Source organism: Leptonychotes weddellii, chromosome 10, assembly GCF_054177405.1.
Source record: "Leptonychotes weddellii isolate Sample4059 chromosome 10, ASM5417740v2, whole genome shotgun sequence".
In the NCBI taxonomy this organism is placed as follows: Eukaryota; Metazoa; Chordata; class Mammalia; order Carnivora; family Phocidae; genus Leptonychotes; species Leptonychotes weddellii.
Genome location: NC_138378.1, coordinates 105,711,599 through 105,729,277, shown reverse-complemented (window position 1 = coordinate 105,729,277; position 17,679 = coordinate 105,711,599). Strand labels below are relative to the sequence as shown.

The 17,679-nt window shown below is 47.7% G+C and overlaps 1 protein-coding gene across 8 annotated transcripts in view; it reads left to right on the top strand.

The window, feature by feature from the left end:
* Window positions 1-1,435: 1,435 nt before the first annotated feature.
* The window catches only part of EFR3B (EFR3 homolog B), an 89,236-nt gene continuing 72,992 nt past the window's right edge, over window positions 1,436-17,679 (top strand). For all 8 annotated transcript variants that reach the window (XR_014138300.1, XM_081797112.1, XM_081797110.1 and 5 more), the window contains exon 1: window positions 1,436-1,576. Coding sequence is in view for 6 of the 8 variants with exons in the window: in XM_081797110.1 (XP_081653236.1) it covers window positions 1,492-1,576 (85 nt within the window). In the remaining 2 variants the exon portion in view is untranslated. The remainder of the gene's footprint in view (window positions 1,577-17,679) is intronic.

Sequence of the window (17,679 nt, the reverse complement as noted above, 5' to 3'; positions counted from 1 at the left end):
AAGAGAGTTAAAGAGGTAAAGGAACAGGAAAAAACAAAACAAAACAAAACAAACCCTGGAAACAGCAAGGGAGTAGGAGGAGATGGTGAGGCCAGAGAGAAATAAGAAACATGAGCTTGGGGTACAAAAGAGAGAGCACTGTTCCAAGAGTCCAACAACCAGGATTCTCCCTCCAGTTCTGTTCCCTGCCTTGGGTGAGGAAGGAAAGAAAGAAAATAACTGTGTGAGTGCCCACCGTGTACTTTCATGTGGGTTTTATATAAACTTCGGAATAGTCCTGCAGGAAGCTGAGGTTCAGAGAGGGTAGATGACTGGCCTGCAGACACGCAGCTCAGTATCTAGGAAGAACACAAATTTAACCACCTCAGTTTCCCCTTCTGTACAATGGGAGACATCACGCCATCTTTAAGGTTGTTAACCTCCCTCACTGCTACTTGTAGAATATGTTAGGGACAAAAACCTCAACCATGGGGTAAGAGGAGAAACTAAGGAATAGGTGCTGAAAGGAAGGCCAGGTGAATATGTGAGATGCAGAGGAGGCTGGATGGAGAAGCCTTAGGGAACCCCTGGGCGGGGCCAGAAGATATCATCAGGGTGTGGGGCGTGAGCCTTCTGCCTTAGGTCTGTTTCTCACGTGGTCACAGAGGGTGAAGTCGGCCTGGGGGCACAAGTAGAGAGGATCCTGGGCGCAAAAATTGTGAATCACACGAAATAATCTGGGAGAGGAAAAGCAAGCGGGCTTCCTGCAGGACTGAGGGGGTGGGGTGGGGTGCGTTTCCCGCGTACCTGTCCCAGGAAGGACGCTCTCTGGTAGCAAGCACCCGGCCGGCAGGAGACTGGCGGGGAGGGCCACAGCGGAGTTCTTAAATAGAGAATGGGGCTTCGCTAAGGAGCCAAGGAAGGGAGGAGAGTTATTCCTCAGTCCCTCTTCCTTGCGTCCCCTGGCTCAGCCTACGCATCCTGGACAAATGGGGGGGGGAGGGTACACCTGCAGCTTCAGGAGCCCCTGCTGACCCTCGGGGCCCACGGGTTTGGGGCGATGTCAGCTGTCGGCCTGCGCATTCCGACAGGGACAGGGAATTTGGGGGGGCGACTCCCCCGAAGAACGCTGCAGCTGGAAAACGCACCTCCCAGAACCTGGGAGCGACAGGCTGGGAAAGGCGCTTCTTGGGGTTCGGGCTTCTGGGGAGGCTGCCGGGGCCGCTGCAGGAGGAGGGCGGGAATTTGCCTGGGGCGGGGCGGGGCGGGGCCGGGGGGTCGGGGCGGCCTGGCAGTGGCCGAGCCAGGGGGAGGGACGCCTCATTAGCATAGCCTCCTCCCCTCCCGGCGCGGCCCTGCCCAGCAACCGGAGCGGAGGGCGGCCGCGCTCAGCCTGGGCGGCTGAATGGGCGTGCGACTCCCGGCTCCGGCCCTTCCGCGTCCCGCCCTCGCTCCCGCTCCCGCCCCGCCCCGGCCTCCGCCGGCAGCCGCCATCCGCCGCCCAGGCTGTGAATGAAAGGCAGGCGCCGCCGGTGCTGGCTGCAGGCGACACGGCGACGCGGCCTCCCAGGAGGCGCTCGCCCCGCGGAGATGTACGGTAAGGAGGGCTCTGCCTCCGGGCTCGCAAACTTGCGGGGCGCGGACCATTGTCCCCCTGCGGGGCCCGGCGAGGCCAGGGGGCGCGGACTCGGTGCCCGGCTGGGCTCTTTCTGTCGCTCTGTGCGCGCGCGGCTGCGCTGAGAGGACAAAGATGCTTAAGGCCGGGGACCCTGGAGTCCTCGGAAGTCCTTCGGGCGGGTCGTTTGCCGGCGTGGGGCGGGTGGGCGGTGGTACGTCAGGGGGCGGGGGACTGGGGTGATCCCGAGCGGCGGCGTTGTGGGGAGAGCGGGTCTCCCTCGGAGCCGCGCAGGGAGGGAGCGTTGGTGGAGGTGGTCTTGTGACAGCGTTCGCAGAATTAACAAAAGCGGGTTGCGCTGGGGAGTTTTATGCGGGAAGCGGGTCTGGGATTGCCGGGAGAGCTCGCTGCCTGCGTACGCCGGGCTCCGAGGATGAGGGGGGCGGCGCCGGTGCAGAGGGCTGGGGCGCGAGCCAGTTCTGGGAGTCTCTTGTCGCCGCCCCTGGATGGACGTGGCCTCTGTCCGCCCCTGCCGCCCGCGGGTGCCAGGTTCCCTAACTTCCAGATTTGCCCTCCGCAGTGATGAAGGGAGGAGACGCTGCTGAGGGTACAGCGCAGCTCTGGGGAGTCGGCCACCTTCTGGCTGCTCCCCCCCCGCACTTCCCCAGTCTCTCTTCCTCCCTTCCCCAGCCATCCCCTCAACTGATGTGCAACAGTTAGCCAGACCCTACTGATGCACAGTTCTGCTTTAAACATTTGCCAGGCATTTCTCTGGTTTAGAGGCAGTGTGGGTGAAGAAAAGAGAGCGCTTTGGGTCTCACATTGTATCTCTAATGAATGGAGCACTGGAGACCCAGACCAGTCCAGAAATCAGCTGCCTTACAGAGCCTCCAGACGCTCTGAGCTGGGGTGTTTGTGTGTGCCTGGGTGTGTGTGTTAAAGAGAGAGAGAATGAGAGAGAGATGTGATCCCGATGGACATAAGTCCATCAAGACCCAGGTCCTGGGTTCTGGCAGCTATCTAGGACCAGCCAAAACACTGGTGCTGTGATCACCTCCCAACCGCACTGCCAGGTAGGAGCTCAGGTGGCACCTGAGGGGTGAGTGTTGGGAGAAGAGCGAGTTCCCGATTTAACCCACCACTGAGGCCCTCTCAGCTGCCTCACTCTGCACACAGACTCTGAGTCACAAAGTTTGGTGGACGCAGAGGAAGCTAAGCATGGTACAAAGGCTCCGCAATCAGTGGGCCTCACTATTTAGAGAGAGAGAGACATTCAGCCGTTTCATCAGTGTCCTTTCCTGTCCTGTGGTCACACATCTGCATTTTTGAACCAGGTTGAGACATCAGCAGATCCCCTCAGCAAGTATGATTTCTCTTGGATGCACCAAAAGGAGGGGAGGTTGATCTGAGAGCGTGTTCTCCTGGCCAGTGGGGACTCTGCAGGAAGGTAACAAGGTGGTTGTTTTATAAGCTGGGAGGTTGTGAGGTTCTCAGGAGAAAGCCGTATTTTCTTTCTATTTTCCCCCCTATTCTTTTCTGCGGAGTATGCAGCCTGAAACTGCAGATCACTTGACAAGAGCATGTGACTGCAGGACACCTGCAGTGGGGAAGGAGTTAGGACCAGGCCCATCAGAATGGGGAAGAATTAGGAACCCTAGTTCTGCTGGGCCACCTCATTGCATTTAGTCTGAGACAGTTTCATAACTGATCCGGGATATCTGGACATTGGGGGTCCCAGTTTGCCTCTCTTGTGTGAAGCAGATCAAGGAGGAGTTGGTTGGTACAGAGAGGTGAACTGGGAAGCCAACATATCTGGGTGTTATTTTTGGATACACCACAGCTTTTTCATTTCTCTGTTATGTTTTTATTCCTCCAGATACAAACAGAGATGGTACTTACTCCTAAATCATTCATAGAAAGATTATAAAGAAGGAATCCTCTGGGCAGTTGCCTGCAGCAAAGCAAAGTCACACCAATGCTGGTGGGGAGATTATTACTGAGTCTTGCTTAGTGCAAAGCCTTGTCTTAGGAGGTGTAAAAGGGAGCCCGCTCTCCAAGGGGAGGCCTCAGTGGCCTGGATTTCAGTATTTTCTTGAATTTTGTGAAAAGAAAGGGTCCATGTGATACTTATAATCATTTGCTCCCCAGCAGTCAAAGAGAGTGATGAAAAAAGAAGTGGATTGAGAGGTTGGGAAGGCACAGAGCCGGACTTCTTATATTTGGTTCTTGTTTTCCCCTATTTTCCAAGTGATTTGCCCGAGTTGACAAAGTTAGATGGAACAGGGGAAAATGAAAACAGGCTTCCTAGCTCAGTGCCCCTCCCCCCTCAATGCCTTGGGTAAATGCTCATTAGGAAAATGCCATGAGGGATTTTATTGACTGATGGGCTGTGAGGCCCCCATGTATAGTCAAAAGTCACCTAAGCTTTAGGTGGATGTGTCCCTTGACCACCCACCAGGGTGACTTGATCACACTATGAATTTGTAAAACCTGACTCCCGTTGCCACCTCTCAGCTGCTTGGAGATCTGGGACAGATCTCCCTCAGCTCCCCTCTTCCCTCCTCCTCACCTTACCTCAGCCCCTGACAACTCAGTCTTGCTGCGTTCCTCAGTCTCCTCCCTCCCCTTCCTTCTGTCTGTGGAAGAATAAGGGCCCCTTGTCTTGGCTAGAGGACACAGTGCTATTTGGGACAGAAAAAATCTTAGAACTGGAGTCAGCCCATCTCAGTCGAAGAGCCAGCTCATGGCTATGTGACCACAGACAAGTGGGGTCATCTCTGGAAATTACATCTCGGTATGAATTGGTAGAGTGCCCATCTATGCCTCCCGAGTCTGTGGTGAGCCTCAAAGCTGGGCAGCGGGTGTAACAGTGCGTCAAGAGGTTCTGCACTCACAAGACAGGTTGCTTGAGAGCCTCGTCCCTTCAGATCCTCTTGGGCCTTTACCCTTCTCTCTTCCTCTCTGCCAGCTCCTGAGATGGCTGTTTGCATCACTTCCCACCCCAGCTTAACCACACAGATCATCTTCCTTCACTAGCCACTCAAGCCCCTGAGCTAGTGCTGCTTTCCCTTTGCCAAACTCACCCCCGCTGCCTCCTTACCACGCACTCATTCCTAAATCCCTGTCACTTTCTGGAAATGGCTCTCCAGAGGGGCTCAGGTGACTTCCCACAGTCTTGTTTATACCTAGGAACACAGGTTGATAAAGTAGCTGGAAAAATAAAAGCACTTGGTACTGGGGTAGAATAATCGTAGGCACATTTTCTGGGAAGAAAAGGGTTCCCCTTAATGTTTCTTTGTGTTTGAATTGTATAACTAAGTTTCCCTATTCCTCTCTCCTGGGATGGAGCCACAGCTCTCCTGCCTAGGAGTGTCCCACTTGCCCACTGAGGTGAGACAGAGCTCTCTGAGAAATGCTACCCTCCAGGATGAGGGCAGTGGGCCATGGAGAACGACTGGACAGAATTTCCCCAGAACCACATACAGTCCATAGAGCCCAATCCCACTAGAACAAAAGCTGCTCACCTCTAGGTCCTGCCTCATCCTCAACATTTGCCTTTCTTCATGCTTTGTGATTGAGAATGCGGACTGTAGAGAAGTGAGCCATGGCGGACACCTCTCTGTAAAGTGTGCAACCCGTGTGGATGGTGTGGAGTAGCTGCAGGGTGAAGCTGACTCCCTCTGAGGTGCAAGGCTCACTGTTGCAGAAATCCCCACAGCTCCTGCTGCTCCCCATCACAGGCAACTCCCACAACACACACACACACAGACACACACACACACGCACACACCCATGCACGCACATGCGCACAGGCTGCAACCTCCTCCCCCAAATCTTGAGGTTCCTGCAGCCCTATGGTGCGGTGTTTGGCTTGGAACAGGAGCTGTGTGTCCTGCCTCCCCTTATCCCCCTTCCCCCCCAACTCCTTTAGTCTTCTCAGAAGCGGGGCAGGATCTCCTTGCAGCTCACAGTTCAGTGAATCCAAAGGCAGTTTTCTTTTTGCCCATGTGTGAAAGTAGAAAGTTAATATTACTTTACAGAAAGTCTAGAAAAAAGAGGAGGGAAAACACTGTCCACAATCCTACACACTAAAACCGATGTTTTAAAAAAATATTATTATATGAATAACCACTAGGATTTTGTACTCACCTTTTGCCCTTTCCTTGTGATTTCTTGCCCCATCCTGGCTGGGTTACCCTGGGTGGGAGGGTGAGGGAGCACCGAGGGCCCCATAGCCTGGGTCTGAACCCTGACTCTGCCCTTCAGGCAACCTTGGACCTGAGCCTTTCTGAGCCTGTTTCCTGGCTCTACAAAGATGACAATGTCCGCCCACCTCACTGCAGAGATTAATCAGGATAAGAGAGCTGCCCCCACTTTTTCCTTCCCTTTCCTCAACTCTCTCCTCTCTGTTTCTTAATAAAAAAGCCAGGGGGAAACAAGAATGTATGTCCCATAAGCTTAGTATCAGTGCTGTGAGACTGTTCCTTATATCAAACAACAACAACAACAACAAAGAAAAATCTAATTTGAAAATCATCTTGTTTTTTCCTGGTAGTCATCCAATCCTTCTAGAAAATCTGGAAAACATAGTAAACTATAAACAAGTATAACTGCTTTTACTGTTTTGATACCTTTCCTTCATGCATTTGTTTATGTGGTTAGAATTATTCATTTTACATAATTTTATATCTAATTTTATATATTTTCTACTTTAATATTGAAATATAAGCATTCCTCCCCCCTCCCCCCACCCAAGTTAATAGCTGCCATTTTTAATGGCTATGTAACAGTCTACTGACTGGAAGTATAATTTCCTTCTTGTACATTTAGGTTGTACATACAGTATTATAACCCTAGGAAGGGTACCAAAGCTTTCTCTGAATTTTGGAATATTTCCCTAGCAGCTCTCCAAATGGGTTGATCAAGGTATACGAACATTTAAATATTTGTTACGTATTGTCAAATTATTTTCAGTTTGTATCAATTATAATCCCACTAGTAGTTTTGAGAGTACTTAACCCCCTGTACTCTCAAAAGCATTAAATATTGAGATTCCCCCCAACCTGTGCTAATTTGATAGAAGAGTTGTCATTTTAATTTGTATTCTTTATTTCTAGTGGTCAAACACTCCTTATGTTTTTTAACCATTTGCATTTTAGTGAATTTTCATACCAGTGAGTGCTTTATTTATTGAAGGTATTAACTACTTGCCTGTCATTTGCTTTACGCTTTGTGTTTTGAAGGGAAATAGATATACACTGTCAAGTATTTCTGGAGTGTCAGCTACATATGATCCTCCAAAGGGCATCAAGGGGGATGCAAAAACATAGAGAAGCCCTTTCCATCAAGAAGATTCCAATTTCAGCAGGTAACCAGGTTATAAAACATGCAAGACTAAATGATACAAAGGTAGATTCAGTAAAGTTGCACAGTGTTGCAGGATCCAAGAGTTACTCATTAGATGTTCAGCCAGCAGTCCCTCTAGGTGGAAGACACCGCTGTGAGGTGGAGCCTTTTGGGAAGACTTTAGATGGGGTCTGAAGGCTGGATGGAGAAAGGGGTAAGGGTGTGCCAGGTGGAGGCACCAGTGTGAGAAGGCTCACAGACGTGGGGAAAGAGACCTTTCTAGAGAGAATTAGGGGCGGGGGCTTCCTGGGTTTGGGCAGAGGTTAGGTGGAGAATGACTTGATGGAGATTTTGTCAAGATAAGGGCTGTTCAATGATCTCTCTGAGCGTTCGGAGCCATTGAAGATTTTAAACTGCCAAAAGGCTGATTTGCACAATTGATCTTTTAGGGAAATGAAGCTGGGGGCACTGGGGCCACTGTGCAGAATGGGGGGGGGATGAAGTGAAAATGAAGAAAAGCAGAGATAGTTGTTGAGGCCCCAGGTAGTTGCCGAAGGAGTGAGAAGCTTTGGACCACTTACAATTGTGCACTTCCAGTGGGAAATGTTTGCCCCTTTTAAAAAAAGTGGTAGGACTGGGGGTGGGCAGGGGGAAGGGAATTGAAACTTTAAAAAAAAAAAATTCCCATGCTGGGGCGCCTGGGTGGCTCAGTCGTTAAGCGTTAAGCGTCTGCCTTCGGCTCAGATCATGATCCCAGGGTTCTGGGATCGAGTCCCACATCGGGCTCCTTGCTTGGCGGGAGGCCTGCTTCTCCCTCTCCCACTCCCCCTGCTTGTGTTCCTGCTCTCGCTATCTCTCTCTCTGTCAAATAAATAAATAAATAATTTAAAAAAAAATTCCCATGCTACATAAATGTGGGTTATATAAGCACGTATAGAAAATAGTTTATTTTTTTCTCTCAAAAAATTTTAAAAAAATTTTTAAAGAAAAAGAAAATAGTTTATTTTGAAATAGGTGCTAAATTCCTTAGGGCTGTAAAGTTATTATAATCTAACTTGTTCTAAAGATGATTTGGAGCCTATACTTTATATAACACATATACACACGTACACATACCTGCATTACAATAAATAAAGAGATCAAAGCAATTAAAATCTAAGAATTATACAGAAAAAAAGCCAAGAATAAAGTTATTTCAGGGGGGAAAAAAAGTGCCTACCAGCAGGCCCTGTTGCAAATTCAGTTTTGAGTTTTCTACAGGAAATTCAGTTTTGAGCTTCCTGTAGGCCAAAAAAGAGGGGAAAAGTCATTTGCAAGACTCATAGCATCTGTAGATATGGGTTTTTTTTTATTCAATTGCCTAGGCCCCAAACAGCTTTTTGAGATGCTGAGATCTGAAAGAAAATCCTCCCTGAGTTCCTCCAAAAAGAGGAGGTATTTCATAAATACTGGTCTAAATTAGATTTTTCTTTTGCAACTGTAGTTCCCTTAATCTGCTCTATACCAGTCTGGAGAGCCCTGAGACCTGTCCAAATGCAAGTTTGTGGGTTCCGATTCCTCACCTTGAAATTGCCCCTGGCTCTGTTCTCAGCTTCCTTCCTAGTTTGCCATAAGCCAAGACTCACTGAGGCTCTTGTCCCCCTTCATGGATGTGATTTCTCCTTCCACGGATGAATGTGAGCCTTCAGAGACGTTGCTCCCTGGAGAAGCCATTCCTGCCTTTACAGTTACTGGTCACTCCCGTTCATGTGCCTTTGTTTACCTCCCTGCACAGCTATTTATCACAATCTAGTATTTCTCTGGTCTGTTCTCCGTGAAAACAGGGAACTCATCTCTCTCTCTCCCTACTGCCTCTTTGAAAGGCAGGGAACTCATTTCTCTCTCTCCCTACTGCCATGAAAACAGGGAAAACAGCATACCCTCACTATGAAAACAGGGAACTCATTTCTCTCTCTCCCTACTCCCTCTTCAGGGCATAGGACAGTGGCTGGTACAGAGTAAGGCACTGGAAAACTTTATTCAAAGAGTGACTCCTAAGCTAGGTGTCATCTTTTTTTATCTACCTTGTAACTCCTGACCTTCTATGTATTTCAGCCTTAAATGTGTTTTGAGTAGCAGTACAATTACTATTACTTCAGTTTCCATTCACTGGGCCCTACTGTGTGCCAAGCAGTAGTCTAAGCACTTTTTATGTATTAACTGACTCAATCTTCCCCAAACTATTTTAGGGATTATTATTTTCATTTTAGAAATGAGAACATGGAGGCGTTGAGAGGTTTAGTAACCTGCCCATGGCTACACAGTTATATGATAGGACTGGGATTTCAACCTAGGTGGAGTGTGGACACCCCGCCTCCTTGCCACGGCACCGGCCCTGAAATATTCTGAATGTTTCCGAGAATCCAGGCCTTTCCTTTGCAGAGCTCACTGTACCTCACACTCATGCATGTCAATTTGGGCCGTGCAGAGGAGTGCAGAAGACAGGGATGGACCCCTGAGGGGGATGTGCCTTCCCTTTGGGCCTAAGCCAGTCAGCACGGAATCTGGGAGCCCTCACTTCTCGGTGGGATCCCCTGCCTCTGGGTACCCTTCTTACCTCCTTTATCATTGTTTTGTTTTGTGGGAGAGCAAGGGCCCGGGGAAAGCCCTAGGTGTGGATAAGTAAGTAGGAGAGGAGCCAGGAGAGCAGGTTGGTGGTGCCGGAAGATAGGATACAGGAGCCCGTGAGGGCATGAGAATCAAGGAGGCACGGGCATGCATCTCAGAGACAGGGGCAGGTAGGGGGGCAGAGGGGGGCTATCATGACCACCACGGAGTCACACACATGCCTAGATGGCAGCGTTCTTAAGGACAGGCTCCACGGTCAGTGCTTGGCCTGGAGAACAGAGACTGGGGACCTTCTTTAGCAGGAGGACCTCATGCTTCTCGACAGTTTTCCTGTGAATTAAAACTCCTTCCCTGTGTCTTCAGGTCCAGCCAGTCTGGATACGGCAATCACTGCCTCTGAGGGGTGGGTCAGGACTGAGTGGTGTGTGGGAGAGTGGGACAGGGGCCCCAGTCCCAGATGGCTACTTCCTAGCCATAGGACCCTGGACAGTTCCCCTCCCTCTGAGCCCATTTCCTCCCCTGTAAAATAGGGATAATCAGTCTGCCTGATGTAGTGAGGGTATGCTGAGGGGGTCAAACGAGATAATGTCTAGCTGAGTGTGTTTCCATTGCAGAACACTATGCCTATCAAAGGTGATATTACCCCCATGCAAGCAATTCTAATGGATGCTTCTGGGGCATGCCCACGACCTCTCCAGAAACACTGATGATCCCGGGGTACAAGGATGGAAATGTTATGTTTAGACTGTGTTTGTTAAATGCCTTAGATGGCAGGGTCTGGTAAAAACAATGTAAAACCAGAGAGCTGCTTCCATACTGTGAGCTAGACCCCTGCCTCTGTGAAATCTGCCTGCCAGATTGGGCCCCTGAGATGGGACAGCCGTTAACGCTGATGATGTTGAGCGCTTTCTGGTCTCCTAGAGGACTAGCCACGGATTGGCAGTCCGTGACCATGTCCCTTTTCATCCCTGTACCAGAAAGACAAGAAAATCTCAGAGACCACAAAGAGGGCAGACGTGGCCCCTTTAGCCAAGTCTTATACTGTGCTACATTCTTTTTTTTTCTTTTTATTAACATATAATGTAATATTTGTTTCAGGGGTACAGGTCTGTGATTCATCAATCTTACACAATTCACAGTGCTCACCATAGCACATACTATGTTACATTCTTGTGCCCTACTGACATTTAGCAATGTTTATTCCACGTCATTCTACTCATTATCTCAACTCAGAACTGTCTTTGGGTGGCGGATGCCATTCTTTCTGTGGTTGAGCTGAGGGCACAGAGATTTAGAAGTCCAACAGTTTGCTCAAGGTTATGCAGCTGGTCGAAGTCATTTCTCTCCACTGTCTCCTAAGCAGGTGCTCACAGAGCTTCATGTGAGATGAAACACTGCCTTTGTACCTTGTGGCAATTAGTGTGCCTTATGCCAATCAGCAAATTTCACTGCAAGGGAAGAATTCCAAACTGAATATTTGAGTAGATTTGGCATGGTTTCCTTGTAGGTTTATATCTAGGGCTTTTAAGCTCAGTGCCCTAGTGTACATCCTGTGGTCTGACTATAAATCTGAGAATTAGGGCATCTGGGTTCAAATACTGACTTTGTCATCACCCTACAGAAGGACCCAGATAAATTCAAGCACCTGGGAAGCAGGAGTCTTAGCTTCTAATTTAGCAGAGCTCCACGCTTCACCTCCTGCTTATCGAGAAAGACTCCGCTCTGTGTCCCAACTTTCTTTTTAGGTAGATAATACTTTAAATAACATTTACAAATTGTATGAAGAAGAATCCCCAAATTACAAGAACATTTGTAAAGACCTTGGCAGAGAAATCTTGGAAAGGAGTACCTGTAATAGGATGTCTTCTCACTACTTGTTCTAGAGCGGAAGCATCCAAGATGATGCTGAAAAAATCAAGAGCTCCGCAGCCTCCTGCCACATCTTCTTTGGGTCCCCACTGTATCTTATGCTCTGCTGTTATTTTTGTCATTTATTTGTCACACCGAATGTCATTTCTTTCTTTCTACACTAGATCTGTGACACTCTTGAAGACACAGACCGTATCTTAATTATCTGTATTTTTCCTAGCATCCAGCAGAGATCTTTGGTATGCAGTAAGGGCTCAGATGTTTGCATTGAACTATAAAATAATTATGTGTGCCACTTATCCATCCATCCATCCATCCAAACAGAGCAGCCTATGTTTCCAGGGCATCAATGATAGTGGGCAGGGCAGGGGGGCGGTGTCTCAGAAAGAACCCTGTAGTGATAGCAGCGGTTCGCCATTTTCCTTTGTCTTCCCCCATTGGTCATAATGCCGTATGGAGTAAAGACTATGCCAGAATATAACCATCTGAATTTTCCTCTAGACTTCGACGGTGTTCGTCATGAGAAACAGTTGCTTGGCCTGCCCGCAAAAAAATGGTGAAGGGCAGTTAGAGAGACATTCTCCCACATTTCCTCCTTGGCTTGTGGAGCTCAGAATAAATGTCACAATCTTTTTCTTCAAAAAGGAAGGTCACTTAGTAGTATAATTATGGGTAAATCTTTGTTTTGATTTCCATTCATATCTTTTGTGCATTATTCTTTTGTAAAACAAGAAAGATAAAAAGGCCCTTCTAGGCAAAGGCAATGAAATGTCTGTTTTTGCATTGCTTGGAAGCACCTGGCCAGAATGTTCCTGGATAAAGCACTACACAGCCTTGTGCACCCTCAGTCTCAGAGCTGGAGGATGGAGGCACTGAGCGGAAGCACAGGTGTGTGAATCTTGGTCATATACAGAGAGAATAGAAAAGGGAACAAAACCAAGGTCTTCCCATATTGTTCCCATGAAACTCCTGAAAGTGCCTGGTCCTACGAGCTGCCTGGGCCAGCAGCTGGTAAATACAGTACACACGTCTGTCTTGAGAAGTTTTGCCCCAAAGCTATTCCACAGCACCACTAAGAATGTCCTCTTCCCCCCAGACAACACTGTCAGAGAAGAACAAGGCTGAGTGTTCTGAGGAGTGGGCGGTGCTGGACGTCGTACAAGGCTTTCCTTCTGCTTGATCAAGGACATTCATTTCTGTGCTGGGAGGGAGAGTTGGCCATCAGAGCTGATTCTGGCTCTGTGAATTTGAGCAAAATTCTTAACCTCCCTCAGCTTTGGTTTCACCATCTGCAAACTGGGAGAGCTGGACTGGATGGTCTTGAAGGGTTCCCCAGTTCTTAGGTCTGATAATGGGTTGGAGCAGCTGTCTGTCCCCTGGGCGGGGAAGCAGGGACTGAGGGTGTACCCACAATGGGAGTTTTCAAAAGATCCAGATGGCAATGTAGACACTGTGATCTCAGGTCCTTTATGTAACCTGGCTATCAATGATCAGATGAGGGTAATGATCCCTTTGTTAATACAAACAGTGTCTGTCCTGGGGTCCTGATGAATGGGGTGATGAAGCTGACAGGCATGTTGGGGTAAGTGTGGGTAAGAGCTGTGTACATTCCAAGTGCTGGCGCTACAATTCTTGCTTTATGTATATTCAAATTTCACAAAATTCCTGGATGGGAGGTATTCTTTTCCCCGACCCATTTTCAGATAATGATAAGAATGTTCAGAAAAGGGGGCATCTGGCTGGCTCAGTCGGTGGACCATGTGACTCTTGATCTCAGGGTTCTGAATTTGAGCCCCATTTTGGGAGAAGAGATTACTTAAAAATAAAATCTTTAAAAAAAAGTTCAGAAAAGTTAAATGACTTGTTGGAGGTCAACCAGTTCATTAAGTGGCATAGCCAAGAAAAGAAACAGGTCTGTTTCATTCCAATGTTATTTTCTTCTATTATGCCTGGATTTTTATTGAAAATGCCATCATTAATTGGACTACCTCAAAATTAAAAACTTTTGTGCACCAAAGAGCCCTATCAACAGAGTATAAAGGCAGCCCATGGAATGGGAGAAAATATTTACGAATCAGATATCCGATAAGAGATTTCTATCCAGAATATATAAAGAGTGCTGGAGCATCTGGGTGGCTCAGTCAGTTAAACGTCCAACTCTTGATTTTGGCTCAGGTCATGATCTCAGGGTCGTGGGATCAAGCCTCCCATCAGGCTCCACACTGGGCGTGGAACCTGCTTAAGATTCTCTCTCTCCCTCTCCCTCTGCCCCTCCCTCCCCACCCACCACACTCTCTCTCTCTCTCAAAAAAAAAAAAAAAAAGAGTGCCTACAATTCAACAACAAAAAACTTGTTAAAAAATGGGCAAAGGACTTGAATAGACATTTCTTCAAAGATATATAAATGGCAACAAGCCCCTGAAAAGACACCCAGTGTCACGAATTATTAGGAAAATGCAAATCAAAACCACAATGATGTATCACCTCAGAGTCACGAGGATGGCTATTATCAAAAAACCAGAAAATAAGTGTTGGCGAGGATGTGGAGAAAGTGGAAGCCCTATGCAGTGCTGGTGAGAATGCAAAATGGTGCAGCCATTATGGAAAACAGTAAGGCGGTTCCTCAAAAAACTAAAAATAGAATTACCATATGATCCAGTAATTCCACTTCTGGATATATACCAAAAGAAGTGAAAACACGGCCTCAAAAAGGTATTTGTACGCCCACGGTCATAGCAGTATTATTCAAAATAGCCCAAAGTGGAAGCAACCCAAGTGATTATCCACAGATGAATGGATAAGCAAAATGTGATCTATACGTACAATGGGATATTATTCAGCCTCAGACATGGTTGATGACCTAGCATTAGTCACCTGATTGCTCAGGGGTGTATAGAAAAGGAGACCAGAAATTATGATGTCACCATATTCTTTGGATCTCTGAAAAACTCCAAGTTGAATGAAGAATATCATTAAAGTACCATTTTTTTTTTTAAGAAAGAAGATTTATGTAAATAAAATTGAGGGTGTGTCTGTGTGGTGGACGTGGCCCGAATGATGATGAGATTTGGAGGGTGCATCAGGGGTGGTCTGCGTGGGGGCAAGTGCGTCTTCATCTTGGTGGGGGGTGTATCCCAAGGAGCTAGCCGCTGTCCTTGGGAGTAGTGAAACTGAAGCTCCGTAAGAGGTCCAGGGGAGAAGGTGTGCAAGACATATTCCACAGAAGAAAATAAACAGTGAATTCAGACGGTGTCCCCCACTGAACTGGAGGGGCTGGCACCCTAAATTGCAGGTTGAATTTTTGATCAAGCCACCTCTCACACCGGCAGCTTGAAATGGCCCTCTCTGAGGTGAGCAGCAACAAGCCTTATTTATTTACAAAAAAGCTCATGCTCCACTAGGGAGCCAGCCTGTAATCAATGCGTGTGTACTAGCCTTGAAAGAAATCCACTGGAATACTAACCATGGTTATTTCTGCGCAATAGGATCATGGATGGTTTTTGAATTTTCTTTAAAAAATAGTTTGTATTTTTCACATTTTGTGTAGTGAGCATGTGTTGCATGATGGCAGAACGTAAATATAATTAGGAGTATTTTTCATCATCAAAAGCCTGTGGAGAGTTATCTAGAATCTCCTAATTATGTTGTAGAAACAGTTATGCAAGAATGCATGCAAAAACAAATCTATGATTAGAGAAATTAGAAATCAAATAGTGGTTGGGTGAGGGGCTTGACTAGAAAGGGGAACCCTTTAGAGGGACCTGAAATGTTTTATCTCTTGTTTGAGTGGTCGTGACACAAGCGTATAAACAGTTGTTAAAACTCAAGGCAGTGAACTCTTAAGATCTGAGCAGCTACTGCATGTTAATTAGATTACAATAAGACCGTAAGAAACCCAGGAGAAGAAGAAAACACGCACGCAAACAATAGCGGGTCTATTTTGCATCGCTGGCAAGTTGGCAGGCCGGGAGACAGCCACGGCCCTGTGCCAGCCGGCACCGGGGATCTCACCCACAGCCCCAGACGGTCCCCAGCACCCCAGGAAAAGCGGCCATGGAGAGCGGCTGGTCAGGGGCGTTAGGCTGCTAGACAACTTCCGTGCTGAGCAGAGAGTGGAGGAGGCCGCCCCGGGAAGGCCAGCTCGTCGCTGGCAGCCGGGGAGCTGATGGTGCTGGCAGGACAGTGGGCAGAGGGCCCGCAGAGCAGGGCCATCTGGTGGAAGGCCTTCTGAGCACTGTCGCTGGCATTCTCTGGGACTTTGAATGACAAAATAAAGCCTGGCTTGACCGTGTCTACAGCAGCATCTCGGTGCCAACATAGGTCTGGGTGATGGCTGAGCGGGGCCGGGCGTGTGTTCAGGATTGATTTTTCCATTTCCTCCGTGGGGCTGCTGAGACCTCACAGCCCACAGTCTTGTCTTTTGCCAAGGAATTCAGAGCCTTTAATGGCCATATTATTCACCTGTTCTTTTTTTTTTTTTTTTTAAAGATTTTATTTATTTATTCATGAGAGACAGAGAGAGAGAGAGAGAGAGGCAGAGGGAGAAGTAGGCTCCCAAGGAGCAGGGAGCCCGATGTGGGACTCGATCCCAGGACTCTGGGATCATGACCTGAGCCGAAGGCAGACGCTTAACCATCTGAGCCACCCAGGCGCCCCTGTTCTTAATAATTCTTAATAATGTGCTGGCTTATGACATCTCTGTGCAAAGACCTGTAACTCCCTGGCTAATTTTTTTTTTTTCCTAATGACACACGGAAAGGAATGAATCTCGGTGTCTCCTTGGCAGGCCAGAACAAGTGTGAACAGCCTGGGTTTGAATTCCAGCTACCTCACCTAACAGTTGTGTGACTTTGGATAAGTTACTTAACTGCTCTAAGCCTCAGTTTTCCTCATCTGTAAAATGGGGACAGTAGACCTCAGCTGAATATTGTTGGGAGGATTACATAAAACAATGCATTCAAACCTCTTAACAGTTCCTGACACATAATGAGAGCTGTCCAGTGTCTGCTGATGTTAGTATTAACAGGTGAGGTCATAATTACAATAATTACAGTAACAAATGTTACTACCAACATCCTTTTTAATGATAACATGGCAGCAACGAGGGCCCGAGGATATGCTTCCAAGGAGGCATTCGGCACTCCTCATCGAGAGCTTTCGAAGGAGCTGTTCCTTTCCAGCTGGGTTTCTGCTTTCAGAGACGCACTGCACACGGCTGAGCTGCCTTCTTAGTCCACCTGCTTTTTGCTTCTTGCAGAGGGCAGAACCTGCTGGAGGGACTTTCTTCCTCGTGCTGGTATGTCCGGAGCACCCATTCGCGCTAGAGCTGCTTCATTAAAAATGGGTCTTGGCTGTACTTGGCCTGCTGCTTACTTGGCATTTTTAGTATGACTCAACCTAGTACTTGTTTTGCATTTTTGCAGAATTCTGGTACTTGCTCCTGCTTCTGTTTTGCATTTCAAAAGTGTTGCTTCTGAAATTTCCCTCTGGCACCGCGACCACCCTGGTCCTGGCTTTATTTTTTAGCAGCTCTGGGCATGGTGCCAATTTTGTGTTCTGGCACCAACAGCTCGTGCTGTGACAGACTCTCTGATTATATATTTGGACTCTTCAGTGATTGATCTTGGATTCATAGCCTGGAAGAGTCTGCATCTTAAATCTGCTAGTTCTTCTATATATTTAGAGCACTCACACTTGCTCTCAATCAGTTTGGCTCCATAACAATGAAGCTTCCTCTGGTTTCTATATTTGATACCGTGTGTTCATTTGAAAAGCTGGAGGTGAGTAACCCTGCTTTTTATAGGCTGCCCGGTGACCACTGTAGGAAGCTGGACATATTATGGGAATGGGGAAGGCATACAGGTGTTGTATATCCTAAATCCTAATTTCTAGGTCTTAGCTCCAAACTTAAACCAAATTGCCAGTGAAATTTCTAATGCTGTACTGTTTTTATGTGATAGATTCTGTTGACTGCTCTGCAAGCTTTTTGAGGGCAGGACTTATTTATTGGAAGCCTTCTTATCTCCCATAGTTCAAGCGTCCTTAAAAAAAAAAAAAAAAAAAAAGGGCGCCTGGGTGGCTCAGTTGGTTAAGCGACTGCCTTCGGCTCAGGTCATGATCCTGGAGTCCCTGGATCGAGTCCTGCATCGGGCTCCCTGCTCGGCAGGGAGCCTGCTTCTGCCTCTGACCCTCCCCCCTCTCATGTGCTCTCTCTCTCTCATTCTCTCTGTCTCAAATAAATAAATAAAATCTTTAAAAAAAAA